The 27,213-nt window shown below is 47.8% G+C and overlaps 1 protein-coding gene across 2 annotated transcripts in view; it reads right to left on the bottom strand.

The window, feature by feature from the left end:
* Positions 1 to 27,213, bottom strand: part of LOC144510204 (cell division cycle and apoptosis regulator protein 1-like) — an 87,197-nt gene that overhangs the window by 27,321 nt on the left and 32,663 nt on the right. For both annotated transcript variants that reach the window (XM_078239694.1, XM_078239695.1), the window contains 6 exons: positions 13,519 to 13,744; positions 12,565 to 12,678; positions 11,094 to 11,260; positions 9,666 to 9,876; positions 6,056 to 6,139; positions 3,884 to 4,084 (listed from right to left, as the gene is read on the bottom strand). In XM_078239694.1, the coding sequence (XP_078095820.1) occupies positions 3,884 to 4,084; positions 6,056 to 6,139; positions 9,666 to 9,876; positions 11,094 to 11,260; positions 12,565 to 12,678; positions 13,519 to 13,744 (1,003 nt within the window). The remainder of the gene's footprint in view (positions 1 to 3,883; positions 4,085 to 6,055; positions 6,140 to 9,665; positions 9,877 to 11,093; positions 11,261 to 12,564; positions 12,679 to 13,518; positions 13,745 to 27,213) is intronic.

Genomic DNA, 27,213 nt, shown 5'->3' with positions numbered 1-27,213 from the left:
GAGTGTGGAATGAGCTGTCAGATGAAGTGGTGAATGTGGGCTCACTTTTAACATTTAAGAAAAACTTGGACAGGTACATGGATGAGAGGGGCGTGGAGGGATATGGTCCAGGTCAGTTGGACAAGGCAAAAAATGGTTCGCCACAGCCAAGAAGGGCCAAAAGGCCTGTTTCTGAGCTGTAATGTTTTATGGTTCTATGGAAGGAGAGGCAAAGGGGAAGGAGAGGCAAAGGGGAAGGAGAGGCAAAGGGGAAGGAGAGGCAAAGGGGAAGGAGAGGCAAAGGGGAAGGAGAGGCAAAGGGGAAGGAGAGGCAAAGGGGAAGGAGAGGCAAAGGGGAAGGAGAGGCAAAGGGGAAGGAGAGGCAAAGGGGAAGGAGAGGCAAAGGGGAAGGAGAGGCAAAGGGGAAGGAGAGGCAAAGGGGAAGGAGAGGCAAAGGGGAAGGAGAGGCAAAGGGGAAGGAGAGGCAAAGGGGAAGGAGAGGCAAAGGGGAAGGAGAGGCAAAGGGGAAGGAGAGGTAAAGGGGAAGGAGAGGTAAAGGGGAAGGAGAGGTAAAGGGAGGGCACGAAGGGAGTTGAAAGGGAAGTGGAGTCGTGCAGAGAGTCGGGAGCTGGGAAAGGAGTGGGTGGGCAATGAATATATGAACGTGGCTATGGGAATCAGGCATTTAGCCTGACCAGCCTGCTCTGCCATTCAAACAGATCATGGCTGATCTATTCCATTTCCCCCACAACCCCAGATCCTTTGATGTCATTGATATCCAAAAATCTATCATTTTTCTGTCTAGAACGTGCTGAGTGCTTGAGCTTCTGGAGTTGAAAGTTCCAAAGACACAGCACCCTCTGAGTGAAGAAATTCCTCCTCATCTCAGTCTTCAATGGCCTATTCCTTATTCTGAGCCTGAGTCTCCTGGTTCTTGGCTCATCAGCCAGAGGAAACACACACAACTACCCTGTCACGCACTGTAAGGACAAAGTAAATTCCCTCCATTCTTTCAAACTGTAGGGAATACGGACCCAGTTTCCACAATCTATCTTTATCAGGTAATCCCGCTTTCCTGGGGATGAATCTGGTGAACTCCGTTTCACTCCCGCTGTGGCAAAGTTTATCCTTCCTTAGACAAGCTCTGTCCTACCAAAGTCTCATCTCGATAGTTACTGTTGCTGGTCAGAGTGGAGGCAATCCCAAACGGGACATCTCCAACCCTATTGGACGACAGTCTGAAATATAGGAGGGGCCATTGGCCCCATTAAAGGAACATAATGTCTTCCAGAAGAAGAATGCTAAACCAACACATCACGTGACTCCAGACCCACAACAATGTGCTTGACTTAAATGCCCTCTGAAATGGGTGGCAAGCCGCTTAGTTCAAGGGCCACAAATGCTGGCCTTGTCACTGACCTCCACATAAAAAGGGCTGAGTGCCAACAAATGTCCGTGGAAACAGTAGAGCCATTGGTGGTTACTTTCCAAAATCCTTTGGACTCTGGAATAGTTCCTACAGATTGGAGGGTAGCTAATGTAAACCCGATATTCAAAAAGGGAGGTCGAGAGAAAACAAAAACTATAGATCAGTGAGCCTGACGTCGGGACTGGGGAAGTTGCTAGAGTCTATTATCAAGGATTTCATAACTCAGCATTTGGAAGGCAGTGGTATAACCAGACAAAGTCAGCATGGATTTACAAAAGGGAAATCATGCTCAACGAACCGATTGCAATTTTTTTGAGAATGTAACTAGTAGAGTTGACCGAGGAGAACCAGTGGATGTCATTTATTTAGACTTTCAGAAGGTTTTCAACAAGGTCTCACATAACAGACTACTATGTAAAGTTAAAGCACATGGGATTGCAGGCAATGTCCTGAGATGGATAGAAAGCTGGTTAGCAGATAGGAAGCAAAGAGTTGGCATAAATGGGTCTTTTTCTGATTGGCAGTCAGTGACTAGTGGAGTTCCGCAGGGATCTGTGCTAGAACCCCAACTGTTCACATTATATATTAATGATTTGGAAGAGGGAACTGAATGTATTATCTCCAGATCTGCAGATGATACAAAGTTGGGTGGGAGGGTGAGCTGTGAGGAGGATGCAGAGATGCTTCAGCGCGATTTGGACAGGCTGAGTGTGGATAAATGTGAGGTTATCTACTTTGGTAGCAATAATAGGAAGACAGATTTCAAATCAAGATGGCCCTTCATCATCCAGACTGGAAACGTTGGCTCTCTTCTCCCTCCACAGATGCTGTCAGACCTGCTGAGATTTTCTAGCATTTTCTATTTTTGTTTCAGATTCCAGCATCCGCTGCTTTAACGTAAATTGAGAGAGGTGGATGGTCAGCGAGACCTTGGTATCCCGGTGCATCAGTCGCTGAAAGTAAGCGCGCAAGTACAGCAGGCAGTGAAGAAGGCAAATGATATGTTCATAGCGAGAGGATTTGAATATAGATATAGGGGTGCTTTGTTGCAATTGTATAGGGCGTTGGTGAGGCCACACCTGGAGTATTGCGTGCAATTTTGGTGTCCTTATCTGAGGAAGGATGCCCTTGTTATAGAGGGAGTACAGCGAAGGTTTACCAGGCTGATTTCTGGGATGGCAGGTCTGTTTTATGAGGAGAGACTAAGTCAGTTAGGATTATATTCACTGGAGTTTAGAAGAGTGAGGGGAATCTCATAGAAACTTATAAAATTCTAACAGGGTTAGACAGGGTAGATTCAGAAAGAATGTTCCCAATGGTTCGCGTTCATATTCCTTGCTTTCAGCTCCCTGCGCAAGTCTCCCACCTAAGAAGATGATAAGACCCTTCAGAGCACAATGGTTTAATCCAACTTCACATCCTGTTTAAGAGTAGGGCCCACTAGGCACCAAGGGGGAAATCTGTGGGTGGAGGCAGTCTATCCAGCCTCTCCTTATAACTCAATCCATCAAGTCCCGGTAGCATCCCAGTAAATCTTTTCTGCACTCTTTCTAGTTTATTAATATTCTTTCTATAATAGGGTGACCAGAATTGCACACAGTATTCCAAGTGTGGCCTTACCAATGTCTTATACAACTTCAACAAGACGTCCCACCTCCTGTATTCAATGTTCTGAGCGATGAAACCAAGCATGCCGAATGCTTTCTTCACCACTCTGTCCACCTGTGACTCCACTTTCAAGGAGCTATGAACCTGTACTCCTAGATCTCTTTGTTCTGTAACTCTCCCCAACACCCTACCATTAACTGAGTAAGTCCTGCCCTGGTTCAATCTACCAAAATGCATCACCTCGCATTTGTCTAAATTAAACTCCATCTGCCATTCGTCAGCCCACTGGCCCAATTGATCAAGATCCCGTTGCAATCGGAGATAACTTTCTTCACTGTCCACTATGCCACCAATCTTGGTGTCATCTGCAAACTTACTGACCATGCCTCCGATATTCTCATCCAAATCATTGAAGACATGAAGAAATAAACGATTTGGAACTTTCATAATCGTAAACACCTTCATCAAGTTTCCCCTCAGATTATTTTGCTCTTCAGTCTATCTATGCCCTTCAGTTTGTAATGTCTCATTCGGAGAATTATTCCAGTAAATCTCTGCACCCTGAGGCCTGAGCATCTTTCCCCTGAAGTGTGATGGCCAGAGGCGGACATGATACTCCAGCAGAGGATGATGAGAGCTTTATGAAGCTTTAGCATACCTTTTAGCTGTGTGCTCTGAGCCTCGATTAATAAAGACCCGTATACTACAAGAACTGCTTTCAGAACTTGTGCTGTCACCCTCAAGGATTTATGCACAATCACCCCCCCAGGTCTTTCTGTCCTTTCACACTCTCCTTCCCCAATGCTGACTTTACCTTAATGTTCAAATTTTGCAACTGTATCCCATATATACATTCAATATTCTCACCTCCTTCTGTTCCTCCATGGAGGAACTCTTTTCTTCTGTAGCTTCAATTGCTGCCTCCTTCTGGACCTCGGTTTCATCTTTCTCAATCTCTTCCTTTGCTGCCTCTTCTTCCAGTTCTTTCTCAAGACGGCTCACAAGCTGAGCTTTCGTCCCCTTCGCGTTCATATTCCTTGCTTTCAGCTCCCTGCGGAAGTCTTCCACCTAAGAAGATGATAAGACCCATCAGAGCACAATGGTTTAATCAACTTAACATCCTGTTTAAGAGTAGGACCCACGAGGCACCAAGGGGGAAATCTGTGGGTGGAGGCAGAGGACATTGGTCAGATGTTAAATGAATATTTCATATCTGTCTTCACCCATGAGAATGAGGAGGTAGTTATGGAACGCGGGGAGAGACTGTGAGGCTCCAGAGAAAATTATCATAGGGAGTGACGAGATATTGGCGAACTTAAAAGTGGACAAATCTCCAGGTCCGGATGAATTGTGTCCCAGGTTGTTGTGGGAGGTAAGGGAGGAAATTGCAGGGGCTGACCCAAATTTTTAATTCCTCCCTGGCCACCGGGGAGGCGCGAGAGGACTGGAGAACAGCTAATGTGGTTGCACTATTTAAGAAAGGTTGTAGAGACAAGCCAGGGAACTACAGACCAGTGAGTCTCATGTCCGTGATTGGGAAACTATTGGAGAAGATTCTGAAGGAAAGAATCTATCTCCATTTGGAAAGGCAAGGTTTGATCAGGGATAGTCAGTACGGTTTTGTTAGAAGGAGGTTATGCCTAACAAATTTGATTGAATTTTTTGAGCATGTAAGCGAGTGTGTGGATGAGGGTAGTGCGGTTGATGTAGTTTACATGGATTTCAGCAAAACCTTTGACAAAGTCCCACACGGGAGATTTATTAAGAAGGGATACATGGGATACATGGTGATCTGACAAGGTAGGTACATAATTGGCTTAGCGGTAGGAGACAGAGGGTGGTGACAGACGGCTGCCTTAGTGACCAGAGGCCAGTGGCGTACCACAGAGATCCGTGCTGGGCCACCTACTGTTCGTCATTTATATAAATGACATAGATGACTACGTGGGGGTAGGATCAGGAAGTTCACCGATGACACAAAGATTGGCTGGATGGTTAACAGTGAGTCTGTGTCTCTTGGGTTACAGGAAGATATAGACGAGATGGTCAAATGGGCGGATAAGTGGCAGATGGAATTTAACCCTAAAAAGTGTGAGCTGATGCACTTTGGAAGGAGTAATTAGACAAGGAAGTATACTATGAAAGGTCTGACACTGTGTAAGTTCCGAAGAACAAAGGGACCTTGGCGTGTTTGTCCACAGATCTCTGAAGGCGGAAAGGCAGGTAAATAGGGTGGTGAAAAAGGCAAATGGAACACTTGCCTTTATCAATCGGGGTATAGATTACAAAAGCAGAGGGGTCATGATGGAGTTGTATGGAACTTTGGTGAGGCCACAGCTGGAGTACTGTGTGCAGTTCTGGTCACCACATTATAGGAAGGACATGAACGCACTGGAGGGGGTGCAGAGGAGATTTACCAATGAAGCGCTCCAGAAGTATAACTGTTGCAATGCTGGAAACATAGCAACAGCAATGTGATGACCAGATAATCCGTTTTAGCGACCTCGCTTGAGTGATTAATATTGGCCAGGACACCACACAGAAACACCTTTGAATATTGGTTGTGGAGCTAAGGGGCTTCAGTTTTAAATCCTCATATTAAAGACAGCAGGGTCCCAGGTTCAATTCCAGCCTCGGGTCACTGTCTGTGTGGAGTTTGCACGTTCTCCCCATGTCTGCGTGGGTTTCCTCCAGGTGCTCCGGTTTCCTCCACACTCCAAAGATGTGCAGGTTAGGTTGATTGGCCATGCTAAATTGACCCTGGTGTCAAGGGGATTAGCAGGGTAAATGAGTGGGGTTGCAGGAATAGGGCCTGGGTGAGATTGTGGTCAGTACAGGCTCCATGGGCCAAATGGCCTCTTTCTGTACTGTAGGCTTTCTATAATAATAGGAAGTTTGATATCAATACAGCCCAGAGGAAGAGTGAATAGGAACAGAGATTATGAGTAAGGATGATACATTGATGACAATGCTATCTCAAATCAGCATGCACACAGACAAGCGGTCATCAATGGTATGAGATACAGAAGCAGGTCTTACTTTCATGGTCTTCAGGTCCAGATTGCTCCACTGGGTTGGAGTGGGGAGTGCATCTTCTCCCTGCTCTTCCATCTTCTCTTCAGTCTGTCAGAATAAACATGTCTTACATTATCCTGAGCAACCAGGATTGTCCACTGAGCTCACGTTCCTGTCCAGGTTCCAAGAGTAAACTGTCAATGCACCAAACAGCCACATAATAAGACCGCTATTTAACCCTGTCCAAGGCCTGAGCTCCTATTAGGCACCTAATAGGAGCATCAAATACTCACACCACAGGACAGGGACATCAGATAAATACAGAGTAAATTTCCCTCCACACTGTCCCCATCAAACTCTACACTGCCCCCATCAAACACTCCCAGTGCAGGTACAGCACGGGTTAGATACAGAGTAAAGCTCCCTCTATACTGTCCCCATCAAACACGCCCAGGACAGGTACAGCACGGGTTAGATACAGAGTAAAGCTCCCTCTACACTGTCCACGTTAAACACTCCCCAGGACAGGTATAGTACGGGGTTAGATACAGAGTAAAGCTCCCTCAACACTGTCATAGAGGTTTACAGCATGGAAACAGGCCCTTTGGCCCAACTTGTCCATGCTGCTCTTGTTTTTTAAACCCCTAAGCTAACCCCAGTTGCCCTCATTTGGCCCATATCCCTCTATACCCATCTTACTCATGTAACTGTCTAAATGCTTTTTAAAAGACAAAATTGTACCCGCCTCTACGACTACCTCTGGCAGCTTGTCCCAGACACTCACCACCTTCTGAGTGAAAGGATTGCACCTCTGAACACTTTTGTATCTCTTCCCTCTCACCTTATGCCCTCTAGTTTTAGACTCCCCTACCTTTGGGAAACGATATTGACTATCTAACTGATCTGTGCCCCTCATTATTTTATCGACTTCTATAAGATCACCCACCAGCCTTTTATGCTCCAGAGAAAAAAGTCCCAGTCTATCCAGCCTCTCCTTATAACTCAAACCATCAAGTCCCGATAGCATCCTCGTAAATCTTTTCTGCACTCTTTCTAGTTTAATAATATTTTTTCTATAACAGGGTGACCAGAATTGTGCACAGTATTACCAATGTCTTGTACAACTTCAACAAGACGTCCCAACTCCTGTATTCAACGTTCTGACCGATGAAACCAAGCATGCCGAATGTCTTCTTCACCACTCTGTCCACCTGTGACTCCACTTTCAAGGAGCTATGAACATGTACCCCTAGATCTCTTTGTTCTGTAACTCTCCCCAACGCCCTACCATTAACTGAGTAAGTCCTGCCCTGGTTCAATCTACCAAAATGCATCACCTCGCATTTATCTAAATTAAACTCCATCTGCCATTCATCAGCCCACTGGCCCATTTGATCAAGATCCCGTTGCAATCGGAGATAACTGTCCACATCAAACACTCTCAGGACAGGTACAGCACGGAGTTAGATACAGAGTAAATCTCCCTCAACATTGTCCCCATCAAACACTACCATGGCAGACAGGTTAGATGAAAAGAAAGATTCCCGCTGCACTGTCCCTATCCTATGGACCCCCCATGATTAAAGGTCTGCAGCATTATGGTGCTCTTTTCCCCCTTCCTGCACTGACTGCCTGGTGCCCCTGCAGGACAAGATTGTCACTTGTCCCTGAAGTGACTTGGCTGCTGATCCCTTCATTGCTTCTCTTGCGTCCAAACGGACTCCAAGCAAATACATTGCCCAGTAGGGAAGCTGGAACATGTAACAGAATAAAGGAGGACATTTCAGCAAACCATTACTCAAACCTTCTGCCCACGCGAGTCAGACAAGGCCATGCTTTCAGCCAGTAGCAGTGAGACTGTAGGTGATAACTCCATCTGTTACAAGTAGGAGGCCACAAGAATTAACCGTCAGCCAGCAGGTTCCTGCAGTAAGACTCTCCTGTCTACAGGGCTGCACTGTGCAATTCTACAACCTGCACCCAGCTCTTCATCCTCTGATAATCTATTCATGCTGGATTTAATGTGGAGCAGCTTGTAACTTCTGACTGAGATATAAGCCTGAAGCAGGTGCAGTCAACTTTACTGTATAACACTCAGGTAAAGCACTAATCGTGACAGGTCTAACACTGTCTCACATTGGTGTATAGTCGGTACAGATGTCAATGTTACTAATACTCTACAAACAAGTGCTTTGTCAGTCCTCAAGTGGCCAACCTGGGAAAGGGGACCTTTCATACTTGTGTTATTCCCTCTTGCACCAGTGTTAGAAATTTGGCTGACTGCACCACCTTCGACCTGGATTGCTTGCTGCTACTATTTCCATTCCCTCATCAATGGAGAATCGTGGAGAGGTCCCTTCCATAGTAGATACAACACTTCTAGTGCACAAGTTGTGCCTTCTCCTTCTGTGAATGCTATTCAATGGCAGGGTTAACTGTAACTCACTACCTGCTCCACCATTAAAAAATTCTGTTCTGGCTGGACACCTGCCTGGGAATAAGACTCCCTCGGAAGAACTGAGGAGCAAGCGGTCTTTGTAGTGTTGGTTCGTCAATTGAGATGGAAATAACCCTGAAGGCATCAGACTGAAAACCCAAAGCAGAAATGGGCCACGCACACACACAGGACAGTGCTCCTTACATTCACAGGAGATGCAGAACTGAAGGGAAAGCGCCTGTCAGGGGAATGAACAACAAATTGTCTGGCAAACTGCATCATAAACAGTGTTTCAGTTGGTGTGGAGGGATGTCACAGAGGAAGGTAGGTATGTGGGGGGCACAGATGTATTATTGGTGTGTGCGGGTGCATATGCCAACTCACAATTCCTTAAACAGGGTACTTTGGGAGCTGAAGATTTGTTGCTGTTTTCAGTGTTTAGCCAGTCGTTATTTAGAGTGGAAAGAGTATATTCGCAGCTTCTATGCAGTGAGTAAAAAGAGCTGTTTAATTCAGACAGTTAAGTACACCGAGTGCCACTCTTTCCTTCTCTATGCATCAATTGTTAGCCACCCTAATGCTGTATGCCTACAGCACCCAGCTCATTTGTTACTGACACTCGGCTCATGTTCTATTTTCCTGTGGTGATCACAGACTGACCTGTGTTCAGTAACCCCACTGTGCTACATTCTACTTATGAGTAAAGGTGCTGTGTGGAATTGTGGTCCTTAAACACAGCTTCTGCTCCCTCCCAGGAGAAAAACACATCGTCACCGGCAGGCAGTCATTCGAGTGCCTGTTATCACATTCTCTTTGCTCCACAGTGAAAACTGTAAGGGGCAGATTCAGGCGCTGCTACTGGGCAACTACTGGATTAGTTATTGATGTTTACTCAGATGCCAACTCTTGTGCTAGCCTGACTCTGTTTAAGGAATTGAGATGTGGTAGTGGCTGTGTTTCAGTGTGTCAGTGAAGCCCCCCTCCACATTCACACAGAGTGACAAGAGGAGATGCAATCATTCTCCACTCCATCGTTTGAAAATTTCAAGGTCAGCAACTTTTAAGGACGGCAAATGGTCACGTCAACTGAGTGCTCCTGATCATTCCTGATATGGCAGTGGAGGGGTTAAGGCATGTGTGTGTGTGTGTGTGTCAGTGTTTGTGTAAGAAAATGGAGTAATAAAAAAGATTCAATGCCTCATCTCGGTCCGTGTCCTTGTGCTCTGCCTGCTCCCTGTCAGTCAGCTGTTGCGTGTATCCCAGGGACAGTGCGTCCCACTCCAAGCGAGTAGGGAGGCAATGCCAAACATCCGGCAGAAATACAACCACAGTCTCCACGCGGGCTGGAGGCAGCCGCCCTTCACGGAGCTCTCCAGGCTGACGGTAGCGAATCTCAGCAAAGCGAAACCTGTCACAAGGGAAGAGGGTTACTGGATATAACAGCACACAGGAGCAGAAATCCAATGCTCACAGTCTACACTTCCGCGTCATTCCGCACTTTTGATTTTAACCTCCCCTTTCCAATAACAAAGCTTTCATTCCCAATGTGCCTCACCCCTTTCCCACTGCCCTCTCCATCAGCTGCGTAGACAGGCTCAGCTCTCTGGTTCAGGAGACAGTGAGAAATAGTGAGAAATAGTGGGACCTCCCCCCCCCCTCCCCCAACTCCACCTGGAGACAGTGAGAAATAGCCACCAATTTCCAGGTGGATCAGACAAGAATCCAGTGTCAGGCACTGCCTGCACACTCAGTTCCTTTCCATCTTCAGCTGCTAACTGCAAGGCTAATACAGCAAACTAATCGACAGCAGCAACCATTTCCCTTTCTCAGAGCTGCTTTTTGTTTTGGCTTTACAAACAAACAGTTCAAACTCACAGTGGGTTTGATATATCACACACAACAGAAACAAACAGACCAGCAATGAGGAGACAGGACCTCAGTGCAGAGGTTAGGCACTGGGGCTTGATTTTAAACATTCGGCACTTCCCCAGCATCTACCATTTAGAACGTTAACCCAGGGAGTCACTGATAACAGCAGCAAATGACCAGAGATGAGGTGTCAGCCTCCCAGTTGTTTGCAGCAGAAACATTACATATCTGGGCAACATGCCATCAATATAACTTCACTGGATATTGGGAGGAAAGGCTCACTGTGCTACAAGCCCGAGAGCCCAGGATCTATTGGATATCTGTGTGGTAATGATTATGACAAACTATTACCAAAGCTGTTCATTTCCCTCACTTGCTTTGTCGCACTTCAGTTAATCCCTTGAACCCATTCTCTCTCTGTAAAGTGGCTATGTAACCCTGGAGGATGCATCTCGCCTTGTTACCTTGCAGTATCACCAGCAGGTTCTGTGCTAACACTCTGAGTCCAACATTTGACGGTTACGTGAAAGTGATGGAAGATATTGTTCCATTGCCCTAGTCCTGCAATGCACCAGCACTGAATGATGTTGTCTATCCAGCTGGACTGGATAGTTTTCCTCCACTGATGCATGTGATAAATTGTGTTCTCTTCATTAATGTTCCTGTCATGCCCCATCATCACGCCTCCTGCATCCTTCAGAATGTGTACCCATGCCCACCGTGCTCACCCACTCTTCTGCTGGGTCACAAACTCACCACTGAGTGCAGACGCTCAGATCAATGCCAGTCAGGGATTTGGTAGTGCGAATGGCAGTCTTGATCAGCACCCTGGGATCTTTATCTGGACATGGGCCATCAAGAGAAGGAGACCAAGGGCCTCCAATCAGCCCAGCTTCTTCCTGGCCCTTCATCCCCACCAAGAACTGCACAAAGGAATGAGAGAGAGGGGGTCAGAAGGATGAAATCCACATATAAACAAAAACGGTGCAGAAATGAAGTCCAATCTCACTTCTGGTGAGCAGTCAATAAATAAACAGCCCAGAGATACCAGCAGAAAAGAACTTGCATTTCTACACTCAATCTCAGAATGTCCCAAATCACCTCTGTCAATAAAACACTTCTGAAGTTCGCCACCACTGCAATGTTAGAAACGCAGCAGCCAATTTGCACACAGCAACAGTCCACAAACTGCAATCGACCAGATAATATTTAGCAATGTTGAAGAATCAATACTGCTCTTCCTTCAACAATGCCAGGGCAAGGTTTCCTGTCACCTGAAGGGGAAGACGGGGATTTAGTTTAACACCTCATCCAAAAGACGGCACACTCCGATTGCACAGAGCGCCCCCACTTCTGACCCTCTGACAATGCGGCACTCCCTCAATATTGACCTTCTGACAGTGCAGCGCTCCCTCAGCACCATCCCTCCCGACAGTGCAGTGCCCCCTCAGCACCATCCCTCTCGACAGTGCAGCACTCCCTCAGCACCATCCCTCCCGACAGTGCAGCACTCCCTCAGCACCATCCCTCCCGACAGTGCAGCACTCCCTCAGCACCATCCCTCCCGACAGTGCAGCACTCCCTCAGCACCATCCCTCCCGACAGTGCAGTGCTCCCTCAATACTGGGCATATTGGTGTTAGGTCAATAACCTGCTAATAACGATCCCAGGTGGGATTGTACTAAACTATTTCATAGAATCCCGACAGTGCAGAAGGAGGCCATTCGGCCCATCGAGCCTGCACCAACGCCAATCCCACTCAGGTCCTATCCACGTCACCCCACATATTTACCCTGCTAATCCCCCTAACTTGCACATCTTGGGACACTAAGGGGCAATTTAGCATGGCCAATCAACCTAATCTGCACATCTTTTGGACTGTGGGAAGAAACTGGGGCACCCAGAGGAAACCCCCACGCAGACTCGGGGAGAACGTGCAGACTCCACAAAGTCACCCGAGGATGGAATTGAACTCGGGTCCCTGGCGCTGTGAGGCAGCAGTGCTCTAGCATTCCAACTGGCATGGGGTTGGTTTAATCTCTTCATGGGGAGATATTAGCTGGGGATATAACTGGGCTCAGTATTGCTGCTTTACTTGCTAAATCAGTATAGGTTCACTCATCTGCTTGTGACGCAAAGGAGAATGTATCCGGACATGCAATGTGTTACCTTTGCAAGATAATGGCCGAATAAAGTTCCTCTGCATGAATCACCACAGAGGACCTACCTTGATCAGCTTGGTGGGATGTTGAGGAACCTCAGATGTCTCTTTTGGGGCCTCAGCCAAGGTGCATGTTTGGTGATACAACTTCTGGAGGTCAGGGCATGACAACAGTATCACCTAAAAGTGAGACAAGCAGTGAATAGAGACAACTTCAATTCAAGTTCAGACAAAGCTTTCAATGGCAAACACAATAATCAAAATTACAGCCCCAGAGGCAGCCATTTGGCCCTTCACCAGGAGTGCTGCGACTCAATCTGATTACCACATGCACTGTATCTGGAACAAACAGTGTGAAAAATGAAGTGTAGCACACAGGGATACAGCAATCTTTAATAAATGTGCTTCAGTTTCAACAGAAGGATAGGAACTCACACTGATTGTGGTCACGCTAGGACGAGACATAAGTTCAAGGTAAGGGGGGAAAAGGTTCAGTGGAGGTCTGCGGGGAAGTTTTGTTTACACAGAGGGTGGTGGGAGCCTGGAATGCACTATCAAGTGACAGGGCTGAGGCAGTTACGTTAGCAACATTTCAAAGTTATCTGGATAGACACATGAACAAACGGGGAATAGAGGGATATAAGTGGTTGGCCTAGATAGGACAACGTGATCGGCACAGTCTTGGAGGGCCAAAGGGCCTGTTCCTGTACTGTACCGTTCTTTGAGACAAGTGAGCTGCATTGAGTGTGTGTCTGTGTAGAGAGGGTGTGCACAGAGGGGGTATGAGTGTGCTTGGGGGGGGCAAGAGACAGTTGAACTGCACAGAGGGTCCATGCTTGCGGGGTTGCGCCTATGGGGAGTGGGTGTGTATCGGGGATGTGGCGGAGACAGTTGTGCTGCACTCCATGTGCTTGTGAATAAGGGAGAGACACTTTGCGAGCAGCAGCCTGACTGGGCTATGTTGGAGCGATATTCAAACCCCCCACACACACATTCATTCCCAATAGATTCTCAGCTCACCTTGGCACTGTAAGTGGAATCTGCATCAGGGGGTTCCACACTACTATCCTGTCCCTCAGCCAGGTCTGATCCAGCCTCCATCACATGGAATACACACTTCTGTCCTAACTGCAAAGGTTCACTCAACGGGAATGTATTGACCCAGCACAGTTTACTATCGAAGAACGTGTCAGTGATGTGCAGGCAAGGATATCGGCGCTGGACTTCAATGGCATCACAAGCAGAGCTGCAGAACAAAAAGCAAAACACTGCATTCACAGTGACTGACAATCGGGAACATTAAACACAGTGCCCACATCTCATTAAACACAGCGCCCAGATCCCCACGTCTCATTAAACACAGCGCCCAGATCCCCACGTCTCATTAAACACAGTGCCCGGATCCGCACTTCCCATTAAACACAGTGCCCAGATCCCCACGTCTCACTAAACACAGCGCCCAGATCCCCACGTCTCATTAAACACAGCGCCCGGATCCCCACATCTCATTAAACACAGCGCCCGGATCCCCACATCTCATTAAACACAGTGCCCGGATCCCCACATCTCATTAAACACAGCGCCCAGATCCCCACGTCTCATTAAACACAGCGCCCAGATCCCCACGTCTCATTAAACACAGCGCCCGGATCCCCACATCTCATTAAAGACAGTGCCCGGATCCCCACGTCTCACTAAACACAGTGCCCAGATCCCCACGTCTCACTAAACACAGCGCCCAGATCCCCACGTCTCATTAAACACAGCGCCCAGATCCCCACGTCTCATTAAACACAGCGCCCAGATCCCCACGTCTCACTAAACACAGTGCCCAGATCCCCACGTCTCACTAAACACAGCGCCCAGATCCCCACGTCTCATTAAACACAGCGCCCAGATCCCCACGTCTCACTAAACACAGTGCCCAGATCCCCACGTCTCACTAAACACAGTGCCCGGATCCGCACTTCCCATTAAACACAGTGCCCAGAGCCCCACGTCTCACTAAACACAGTGCCCGGATCCCCACATCTCATTAAACACAGTGCCCGGATCCGCACTTCCCATTAAACACAGTGCCCAGATCCCCACGTCTCATTAAACACAGCGCCCGGATCCCCACGTCTCATTAAACACAGTGCCCGGATCCCCACGTCTCATTGAACACAGCGCCCAGATCCCCACGTCTCATTAAACACAGTGCCCAGATCCCCACGTCTCATTGAACACAGTGCCCGGATCCCCACGTCTCATTGAACACAGCGCCCAGATCCCCACGTCTCATTAAACACAGTGCCCGGATCCCCACGTCTCATTAAACACAGTGCCCGGATCCCCACGTCTCATTGAACACAGTGCCCAGATCCCCACGTCTCATTAAACACAGCGCCCAGATCCCCACGTCTCATTAAACACAGCGCCCAGATCCCCACGTCTCATTAAACACAGTGCCCAGATCCCCACGTCTCATTAAACACAGCGCCCAGATCCCCACGTCTCACTAAACACAGTGCCCGGATCCGCACTTCCCATTAAACACAGTGCCCAGATCCCCACGTCTCACTAAACACAGTGCCCGGATCCCCACATCTCATTAAACACAGCGCCCAGATCCCCACGTCTCATTAAACACAGCGCCCAGATCCCCACGTCTCATTAAACACAGTGCCCGGATCCCCACGTCTCATTGAACACAGCGCCCAGATCCCCACGTCTCATTAAACACAGTGCCCGGATCCCCACGTCTCATTGAACACAGCGCCCAGATCCGCACGTCTCATTAAACACAGTGCCCAGATCCCCACGTCTCATTAAACACAGTGCCCAGATCCCCACGTCTCATTAAACACAGCGCCCAGATCCCCACGTCTCATTAAACACAGCGCCCAGATCCCCACGTCTCATTAAACACAGTGCCCGGATCCCCACATCTCATTAAAGACAGTGCCCGGATCCCCACATCTCATTAAACACAGCGCCCAGATCCCCATGTCTCATTAAACACAGTGCCCAGATCCCCACGTCTCATTAAACACAGTGCCCAGATCCCCACGTCTCATTAAACACAGTGCCCAGATCCCCACGTCTCATTAAACACAGTGCCCGGATCCCCACATCTCATTAAACACAGTGCCCAGATCCCCACATCTCATTAAACACAGTGCCCAGATCCGCACGTCTCATTAAACACAGTGCCCAGATCATCACGTCTCATTAAACACAGTGCCCAGATCCCCACATCTCATTAAACACAGTGCCCGGATCCCCACATCTCATTAAACACAGCGCCCAGATCCCCACGTCTCATTAAACACAGTGCCCAGATCCCCACATCTCATTAAACACAGCGCCCAGATCCCCACATCTCATTAAACACAGAGCCCGGATCCCCACATCTCACTAAACACAGCGCCCAGATCCCCACGTCTCATTAAACACAGTGCCCAGATCCCCACGTCTCATTAAACACAGTGCCCAGATCCCCACATCTCATTAAACACAGCGCCCAGATCCCCACGTCTCATTAAACACAGTGCCCAGATCCCCACGTCTCATTAAACACAGTGCCCAGATCCCCACGTCTCATTAAACACAGTGCCCAGATCCCCACGTCTCATTAAACACAGCGCCCAGATCCCCACGTCTCATTAAACACAGCGCCCAGATCCCCACGTCTCATTAAACACAGTGCCCAGATCCCCACGTCTCATTAAACACAGCGCCCAGATCCCCACGTCTCATTAAACACAGCGCCCGGATCCCCACGTCTCATTAAACACAGTGCCCAGATCCCCACGTCTCATTAAACACAGCGCCCAGATCCCCACGTCTCACTAAACACAGTGCCCGGATCCGCACTTCCCATTAAACACAGTGCCCAGATCCCCACGTCTCACTAAACACAGTGCCCGGATCCCCACATCTCATTAAACACAGTGCCCGGATCCGCACTTCCCATTAAACACAGTGCCCAGATCCCCACGTCTCATTAAACACAGCGCCCAGATCCCCACGTCTCATTAAACACAGTGCCCGGATCCCCACGTCTCATTGAACACAGCGCCCAGATCCCCACGTCTCATTAAACACAGTGCCCAGATCCCCACGTCTCATTGAACACAGTGCCCGGATCCCCACGTCTCATTGAACACAGCGCCCAGATCCCCACGTCTCATTAAACACAGTGCCCGGATCCCCACGTCTCATTGAACACAGCGCCCAGATCCGCACGTCTCATTAAACACAGTGCCCAGATCCCCACGTCTCATTAAACACAGTGCCCAGATCCCCACGTCTCATTAAACACAGCGCCCAGATCCCCACGTCTCATTAAACACAGCGCCCAGATCCCCACGTCTCATTAAACACAGTGCCCGGATCCCCACATCTCATTAAAGACAGTGCCCGGATCCCCACGTCTCATTAAACACAGCGCCCAGATCCCCACGTCTCATTAAACACAGCGCCCAGATCCCCACGTCTCATTAAACACAGTGCCCGGATCCCCACATCTCATTAAAGACAGTGCCCGGATCCCCACATCTCATTAAACACAGCGCCCAGATCCCCACGTCTCATTAAACACAGTGCCCAGATCCCCACGTCTCATTAAACACAGCGCCCAGATCCCCACGTCTCATTAAACACAGCGCCCAGATCCCCACGTCTCATTAAACACAGTGCCCAGATCCCCACGTCTCATTAAACACAGTGCCCGGATCCCCACATCTCATTAAACACAGTGCCCAGATCCCCACATCTCATTGAACACAGTGCCCGGATCCCCACGTCTCATTAAACACAGCGCCCAGATCCCCACGTCTCATTAAACACAGCGCCCAGATCCCCACATCTCATTAAACACAGTGCCCAGATCCCCACGTCTCATTGAACACAGCGCCCAGATCCCCACATCTCATTAAACACAGTGCCCAGATCCCCACATCTCATTAAACACAGTGCCCAGATCCCCACATCTCATTAAACACAGCGCCCCGATCCCCACGTCTCATTAAACACAGCGCCCAGATCCGCACGTCTCATTAAACACAGCGCCCAGATCCCCACGTCTCACTAAACACAGCGCCCAGATCCCCACGTCTCACTAAACACAGCGCCCAGATCCCCACGTCTCATTAAACACAGTGCCCAGATCCCCACGTCTCATTAAACACAGTGCCCAGATCCGCACGTCTCATTAAACACAGCGCCCAGATCCCCACGTCTCATTAAACACAGTGCCCAGATCCCCACGTCTCATTAAACACAGTGCCCAGATCCCCACGTCTCATTAAACACAGTGCCCGGATCCCCACGTCTCATTAAACACAGCGCCCAGATCCCCACGTCTCATTAAACACAGCGCCCAGATCCCCACGTCTCATTAAACACAGTGCCCGGATCCGCACGTCTCATTAAACACAGTGCCCAGATCCCCACGTCTCATTAAACACAGTGCCCGGATCCCCACGTCTCATTAAACACAGCGCCCAGATCCCCACGTCTCATTAAACACAGCGCCCAGATCCCCACGTCTCATTAAACACAGCGCCCCGATCCCCACGTCAGAAGGGGCCCTTTGGCCCTTCGAGTCTGCACTGACATCAGTCAAGTGTTATGATCCCAGTCGATGAAAATCCCAGAATTAAACCCAGGCTCAAAAGGCCATGATTTTACTTTTTGGAGAAAACATGGATGGATAGTCACAACACTGCAATTAACTTCTGACAACAAAATAAACATTAAACATGAAAAGTTTGACTCTAATACAATATTCCTTCATTCACTTATCTTCACAAATGTACACAAATTTAAAGGATAAATAGTCCCTATAACTCAACAGGGGTACTGTGGCCAGGTACACCTCACTCAAATTGGTAGTTGCTACCCAATCCAACTGTGGATTTTTCCTCAAATCCTGCAGGTGATACTACACTGTGAGCCAGCTGGTCTCACTGGACTCTGGTTTCCACACATTTCAAACTGCCACTCTCAAAAATAATCTTTGTTTGAAGAATGCTTTCCATCAACTCTTTCCAGCAAGGATCCACTTCCAAGATTTCCAACTTTCCTTTCAGTATTCCTTTGACTTGAATAGCAATGCACTTTCAAGCTTTCACACAATCTCTCAGGGACCCAGTCACCAACTCATTAACCATCAACTTTTACTTCACAGGCTGTAAGATATCACCAACATTATGATTACTTCAAAACTCTGCACGCTCACCAGCTGACTTCACCAGGTCTGTCCCTTTCAGCTGTCTTTAACTTCCCTGTTCCAATTCCAGTCCGTTTTCCTTTTTACTCCAATGCTTTGAAAACTCAGTCCGAAATCTGCTCCCTCTTATTTTGAGGCTATGCCCCCTCGTTCTAGTTTCACCCGCCAGTGGAAACAATTTCCCTGCTTCTATTTTATCTATTCCCTTCATAATCTTACATGTTTCTATAAGATCTCCACTCATTCTTCTGAATTCCAATGAGTATAGCCCCAGTCTAATCAGTCTCTCCTCATAAGCCAACCCTCTCGACTCCGGAATCAACCTCATGAATTTCCTCTACACCCCCTCCAGTGCCAGTATATCCTTTCTCAAGTGAGACCAAAACTGTACACAGTACTCCAGGTGTGACCTCACCAGCACCTTGTACAGCTGCAACATAACCTCGCTGTTTTTAAACTCCATCCCTCTAGCAATGAAGGACAAAATTCCATTTGCCTTCTTAATTACCTGCTGCACCTGTAAACCAACTCCTTGAGATTCCTGCACAAGGACACCCAGGTCCCTCTGCACAGCAGCATGCTGCTATTTTTTACCATTTAAATAACAGTCCATTTTGCTGTTATTCCTACAAATGGATGACCTCACATTTACCAACATTGTACTCCATCTGCCAGACCCTCGCCCACTCACTTAGACTATCTATATCCCTTTGCAGACTTTGTGTCCTCTGCACTTTGCTCTGCCACCCATCTTAGTGTCATCTGCGAATTTTGACACACTACACTTGGTCCCCAACTCCAAATCATTTATGTAAATCGTAAACAATTGCGGTCCCAACACTGATCCCTGAGGCACACCACTAGTCACTGATCGCCATTTACAGAAAAACACCCATTTACCCCCACTCTTTGCTTTCTGTTAGTTAACCAATCCTCTATCCATGCTAATACATTACCCGTAACACCATGCACCTTTATCTTATGCAGCACCTTTATCCTATGCAATCTACCATCTACCGCATGGTAGATTGTTGCATAAAGTTAAATCTCACGGGATCCAGAGTGAGGTATCTAAATGGATACAAATTGGCTTCTTGACAGAAACAAGAGGATGGTCGTAGAGAGTTGTTTTTCAAACTGGAGGCCTGTGACCAGCGGTGTGCCTCAGGGATCAGTGCTGGGCCCACTGTTATTTGTCATTTATATTAATGATTTGGATGAGAATATAGGAGGCATGGTTAGTAAGTTTGCAGATGACACCAAGATTGGTAGCATAGTGGACAGTGAAGTAAGTTATCTCCAATTTCAATGGTACATGTTCATAGCTCCTTGAAAGTGGAGTCACAGGTGGACAGAATGGTGAAGGCGGCATTCGGCATGTTGGTTTCAACGGTCAGAACATTGAATACAGGAGTTGGGACGTCTTGGTGAAGTGGTACAAGACATTGGTAAGGCTACACTTGGAATACTGTGTACAGTTCTGGTCACCCTATTATAGAGTCACCCTATTATAGAAAGGATATTATTAAACTAGAAAGAGTGCAGAAAAGATTTACTAGGATGCTACAGGGACTTGATGGATTGAGTTATAAGGAGAGGCTGAATAGACTGGGACTTTTTTCTCTGGAGCGTAGGAGGCTGAGAGGTGACCTTATATGGGTCTATAAAATAATGAGGGGCATAGACAAGGTAGATAGTCAATATCTTTTCCCAAAGGTAGGGGAGTCTAAAACTAGAGGGCATAGGCTTAAGGTGAAAGGGGAGAGATACAAAAGTGTTCAGAGGGGCAATTTTTTCACACAGAGGGTGGTGAGTGCCTGGAACAAGCTGCCAGAGGTAGTAGTAGAGGCGGGTACAATTTTATCTTTTAATAAGCATTTAGATAGTTACATGGATACGATGGGTATAGAGGGATATGGACCAAATGCGGGCAATTGTGATTAGCTTAGGGGTTTTAAAAAAAAGGGCGGCATGGACAAGTTTGGCCGAGGGGCCTGTTTCCATGCTGGAAAGCTCTATGACTATGACTCTATAGTAAGAAGTCTAAACAACACCAGGTTAAAGTCCAACAGGTTTATTTGGTAGCAAATGCCACTAGCTTTCGGAGCGATGCCCCTTCGTCGGGTGGAGTGAGAGATGTGCTCACAAACAGGGCATAGAGACACAAAGTCAATTTACAGAATAATGATTGGAATGCTAATCAATGCTAATACAGCTAATCAAGTCTTAAAGGTACAGACAATGTGAGTGGAGGGAGCATTAAGCACAGGTTAAAGAGATGTGTATTGTCTCCAGACAGGACAGCGAGTGAGAATTTGCAAGTCCAGGCAAGTTGTGGGGGTTACAGGTAGTGTGACATGAACCCAAGATCCCAGTTGAGGCCGTCCTCATGTCTGCTATTTGTGATATATATAAATGATTTGGAAGAAGGTGTAGCTGGTGTAATCAGCAAGTTTGCGGATGACATGAAGATGGCTGGACTTGCGGATAGCGAAGAGCATTGTCGGGCAATACAGCAGGATATAGATAGGCTGGAAAATTGGGCGGAGAGGTGGCAGATGGAGTTTAATCCGGATAAATGCGAAGTGATGTATTTTGGAAGAAATAATGTAGGGAGGAGTTATACAATAAATGGCAGAGTCATCAGGAGTATAGAAACACAGAGGGACCTAGATGTGCAAGTCCACAAATCCTTGAAGGTGGCAACACAGGTGGAGAAGGTGGTGAAGAAGGCATATGGTATGCTTGCCTTTATAGGACGGGGTATAGAGTATAAAAGCTGGAGTCTGATGATGCAGCTGTATAGAACGCTGGTTAGGCCACCTTTGGAGTACTGCGTCCAGTTCTGGTTGCCGCACTACCAGAAGGACGTGGAGGCGTTAGAGAGAGTGCAGAGAAGGTTTACCAGGATGTTGCCTGGTATGGAGGGTCTTAGCTATGAGGAGAGATTGGGTAAACTGGGGTTGTTCTCCCTGGAAAGAAGGAGAATGAGGGGAAATCTAATAGAGGTGTACAAGATTATGAAGGGTATAGATAGGGTGAACAGTGGCAAGCTTTTTCCCAGGTCGGAGGTGACGATCACGAAGGGTCACGGGCTCAAGGTGAGAGGAGCGAAGTATAACTCAGATATCAGAGGGACATTTTTTACACAGAGGGTGGTGGGGGCCTGGAATGCGCTGCCAAGTAGGGTGGTGGAGGCAGGCACGCTGACATCGTTTAAGACTTACCTGGATAGTCACATGAGCAGCCTGGGAATGGAAGGATACAAACGATTGGTCTAGTTGGACCAAGGAGCGGCACAGGCTTGGAGGGCCTGTTTCCTGTGCTGTATTGTTCTTTGGCTATCAGTATCTGCTCAGCGACCCTGCGGTGTTGTGTGTCTTGAAGACCGCCTTGGAGAACGCTTACCCGAAGATCAGAGGCTGAATGCCCGTGACCGCTGAAGTGCTCCCCAACAGGAAGAGAACGGTCTTGCCTGGTGATTATCGAGCGGTGTTCATTCATCCGTTGTCATAGCGTCTGCATGGTTTCCCCAATGTACCATGGCTCCAGACATCCTTTCCTGCAGTGTATCAGGTAGACAACGTTGGCCGAGTTGCAAGAGTATGTACCGTGTACCTGGTGGATGGTGTTCTCACGTGAGATGATGGCGTCTGTGTCGATGATCCGGCACGTCTTGCAGAGGTTGCTGTGGCAGGGTTGTGTGGTGTCATGGTCACTGTTCTCCTGAAGGCTGGGTAGTTTGCTGCGGACAATGGTCTGTTTGAAGTTGTGCGGCTGTTTGAAGGCAAGAAGTGGGGGTGTGGGGATGGTCTTGGCGAGATGTTCGTCTTCATCAATGACATGTTGAAGGCTCCGGAGGAGATGTCGTAGCTTCTCCGCTCCGGGGAAGTACTGGACGACGAAGGGTACTCTGTCCACTGTGTCCCGTGTTTGTCTTCTGAGGTTGGTGCGGTTTTTCGCTGTGGCGCGTCGGAACTGTTGATCGATGAGCCAAGCATCATATCCTGTTCTTATGAGGGCATCTTTCAGCGTCTGGTGGTGTCTGTTGCGATCCTCCTCATCCGAGCAGATCCTGTGTATACGGAGGGCTTGTCCGTAGTGGATGGCTTCTTTAACGTGGTTAGGGTGGAAGCTGGAGAAGTGGAGCATCGTGAGGTTATCCGTGGGCTTGCGATATAGTGAGGTGCCGAGGTGACCGTCCTTAATGGAGATGCGCGTGTCCAAGAATGCAACCGATTCCGGAGAGTAGTCCATGGTGAGTCTGATGGTGGGGTGGAACTTGTTGATGTCATCATATAGTTGTTTCAGTGTTTGTTCACCATGAGTCCAAAGGAAGAAAACGTCATCGATGTATCTAGTGAATAGCATTGGTTGAAGGTCCTGGGCGGTGAAGAAGACCTTCAACCAATGGGGGTAAAGTGTTAGCGTGGATTGAGGATTGGCTAACAGAAAGCAGAGAGTCGGAATAAATGGGTGCTTTTCTGGTTGGCAATCAGTGACTAGTGCCGTGCCACAGGGATCGGTGCTGGGGCCTCAACTATTTACCATATACATAGACAATCTGGAGGAGGGGACCGAGTGTCGGGTAACAAAGTTTGCGGATGACACAAAGATGAGTGGGAAAGCAAATTGCGTGGAGGACACAGAGTCTGCAGAAAGATTTGGATCGGCTAAGTGAGTGGGCAAGGATCTGGCAGATGGAGTATAACGTTGGTAAGTGTGAGGTTATCCACTTTGGAAGGAATAATAGTAAAATGGACTCTTATTTAAACGGTGAAAAATTACAACATGCTACTGTGCAGAGAGACCTGGGGGTCCTTGTGCATGAAGCACAAAAACTCAGTTTGCAGGTGCAGCAGGTAATCAAGAAGGCAAATGGACTGTTGGCCTTTATCACGAGAGGGATGGAGTATAAAAGCAGGAAGATCATGCTGCAACTGTACAGGGTACTGGTGAGGCCGCACCTAGAGTACTGTGTACAATTGTGGTCCCCTTATTTAAGAAAGGATATATTAGCTTTGGAGGGGGTACAGAGAAGGTTCACCAGGTTGATTCCGGAGATGAGGGGGTTAGCTTATGAGGAGAGATTGAGTAGACTGGGCCTGTACTCATTGGAGTTTAGAAGGTTGAGGGGAAATCTTATAGAGACATATAAGATAATGAAGGGGCTAGACAGGGTAGAAGCAGCGAGGTTATTTCCACTTACAATGGAAACAAGAACTAGGGGGCATAGCCTCAAAATACGGGGGAGTCAATTTAGAACAGAGATGAGGAGGAAATTCTTCTCCCAGAGGGTAGTGAATCTTTGGGATTCTCTGCCCAATGAAGCAGTAGAGGCTACCTCGTTAAATGTGTTTAAGTCACAGATAGATAGATTTTTAACCATTAAGGGAATTAAGGGTTATGGGGAGCGGGCGGGTAAGTGGAACTGAACCCACTATCAGATCAGCCATGATCTTATTGAAGGGCGCAGCAGGCTTGAGGGGCTAGATGGCCCACCCCTGCTCCAATTTCTTATGTTCTTATGTCTGTACCTTTAAGACTTGATTAGCTGTATGAGCATTGATTAGCTTGATTCGCATTCCAATCATTGTTCTGTAAATTGAGTTTGTGTCTCTGTATGCCCTGTTTGTGAGCACATCTCTCACTCCACCTGATGAAGGGGCAGCGCTCCGAAAACTAGGGGCATTTGCTACCAAATAAACCTGTTAGACTTTAACCTGTTGTTAGACTTCTTACTGTGTTTACCCCAGTCTAACGCCGGCATCTCCACGTTATGACTCTATATTCAGATGTCTCGCTATTTCTTCCTTGATGATAGATTCAAGCATTTTCCCTATTACAGAAGTTAAGCTAACTGGCCGATAGTTACCCACCTTTTGTCTACCTCCTTTTTTAAACAGTGGCGTCACATTTGCTGTTTTCCAATCTGCGGGAACCACCCCAGAGTCCAGCGAATTTTGGTAAATTACCACTAATGCATTTGCTGTTTTCCTTGTCATCTTGTTAGGTGTGTTCAGGAGGGTTTCCTGACACAACATGTGGATAAGCCTACAAGAGGAGAGGCTGTACTCGATCTGGTCCTGGCTAATGAGCCTGGACAGGTGTCGGATCTCTCAGTGGGGGAGCATCTTGGGGATAGTGATCATAACTCTATCTCCTTTACGCTAGCATTGGAAAGAGATAGGATCAGGCAAGCTAGGAAAGTGTTTATCTGGAGTAAGGGGAAATATGAAGTCATCAGGCAGGAGATTAGAGGCGTAAATTGGAAGGAAGCATTCTCGAGGAAAAGTACTGAAGTAAGGTGGCAGATTTTCAAGGAATGTTTGTCTGGAGTTCTGCATGACAACGTTCCGATGAGACTGGGAGGCGTTGGTAGGTTACGGGAACCGTGGTGCACGAAAGCTGCGCTGAACCTAGTGAGAAAGAAAAGGAAAGCGTACAAAAGGTTCAGAGAGCAAGGCGATGATAGGGATCTAGATGAGTATACAGCTTATAGGAAGGGACTTAAGAAAGAATTTAGGAGAGCCAGAAGGGGTCACGAGAAGGCCTTGGCAGGTAAGATTAAGGAGAACCCTAAGGCGTTCTATAAATATGTGAAGAGTAAAAGGATGAGATGTGAAGGAATAGGACCTATAAAAGGTGAAGGTGAGAAAGTCTGTACAGAACCGGAAGAAATAGCAGAGGTGCTTAATGAATATTTTACCTCGGTATTCACGGTGGAAAAAGACCTGGGTGGTTGTACTACAGGATTGAGGCAGACTGAAAAGATTGAGTATGTGGACATTAAGAAAGAGGATGTGTTGGAAATTTTGAATAGCATCAAGATAGATTAGTCGCCGGGACCGGATGGGATGTACCCCAGGTTACTGTGGAAGGCAAGGGAAGAGATTGCAGAGCCTCTGGTGATGGTCTTTGCGTCATCGATGGAGACGGGAGAGGTTCCGGAGGATTGCGGATGTGGTTCCTATATTCAAGAAAGGGAATAGGGATAGCCCAGGAAATTACCGACCGCTGAGTCTAATCCCAGTGGTTGGTAAGTTGATGGAGAAGATCCTGAGGGACAGGATTTATGAACATTTAGAGAAGTTTAGTATGCTCAAAAGTAGTCAGCACGGCTTTGTCAAAGGCAAATTGTGCCTTACGAGCCTGGTGGAGTTCTTTGAAAATGTGACTAAACACGTTGACGAAGGAAAAGCAGTAGATGTGGTTTACATGGATTTCAGCAAGGCGTTCGATAAGGGCCCCCATGCAAGAAAGTGAGAGGGCATGGGATCCAAGGGGCTGTTACCTTGTGGATCCAGAACTGGCTTGCCTGCAGAAGGCAGAGAGTGGTTGCAGATGGGTCTTTTTCAGAATGGAGGTCGGTCACCAGTGGAGTGCCCCAGGGATCTGTTCTGGGACCCTTGCTGTTTGTCATTTTCATAAATGACCTGGATGAGCAAGTGGAGGGATGGGTTGGTAAGTTTGCCGACGACACGAAGGTTGGTGGTGTTGTGGATAGGTTGGAGGGATGTCAGAAGCTGCAGCGTGATATAGATAGGATGCAAGACTGGGCGGAGAAGTGGCAGATGGACTTCAACCCGGATAAATGTGTAGTGGTCCATTTTGGCAGGTCAAATGGGATGAAGGAGTATAATATCAAGGGTACGACTCTTAGCAGTGTAGAGGATCAGAAGGACCTTGGGGTCCGGGTCCATAGGACTCTTAAATCGGCCTCGCAGGTAGAGGAGGTGGTTAAGAAGGCGTATGGTGTGCTGGCCTTCATCAATCGAGGGATTGAGTTTAGGAGTCGGGAGATAATGATGCAGCTTTATAAGACCCTCGTCAGACCCCACTTGGAGTACTGTGCTCAGTTCTGGTCGCCTCATTACAGGAGGGATGTGGAAATGATTGAAAGGGTGCAGAGAAGATTTACAAGGATGTTGCCTGGATTGGTTGGCATGCCTTATGAGGATAGGCTGAGGGAGCTCGGTCTTTTCTCCTTGGAGAGACGAAGGATGATAGAGGTCTACAAGATGTTGAGAGGTATAGATCGGGTGGATTCTCGGAGGCTTTTACCCAGGGCTGAAATGGCTGCTACGAGAGGACACAGGTTTAAGGTGCTGGGGAGTAGGTACAGAGGAGATGTCAGGGGTAAGTTTTTCACTCAGAGGGTGGTGGGTGAGTGGAATCGGCTGCCGTCAGTGGTGGTGGAGGCAAACTCAATAGGGTCTTTTAAGAGACATGGGACTTAATAGGATTGAGGGTTATAGGTAAGCCTATATATAGGCCTAGGTAGGTAGGGACATGACCGGCGCAACTTGTGGGCCCAAGGGCATGTTTGTGCTGTATTGTTTCTACGTTCTATGTTCTATCTCTTTTAGTACCCTGGGATGCATTCCATCAGGACCAGGAGACTTGTCTACCTTTAGCCCCATTAACTTGCCCAACACTACCTCTTTCGTGATAATGATAGTTTCTGGGTCCTCACCTGCCATAGCCTTCCTGTCATC

Source organism: Mustelus asterias, chromosome 22 (assembly GCF_964213995.1).
Source record: "Mustelus asterias chromosome 22, sMusAst1.hap1.1, whole genome shotgun sequence".
Taxonomy (NCBI): Eukaryota; Metazoa; Chordata; class Chondrichthyes; order Carcharhiniformes; family Triakidae; genus Mustelus; species Mustelus asterias.
Note: the sequence above shows the minus strand (reverse complement) of the source record. Positions and strands in the feature narration are given on the sequence as shown.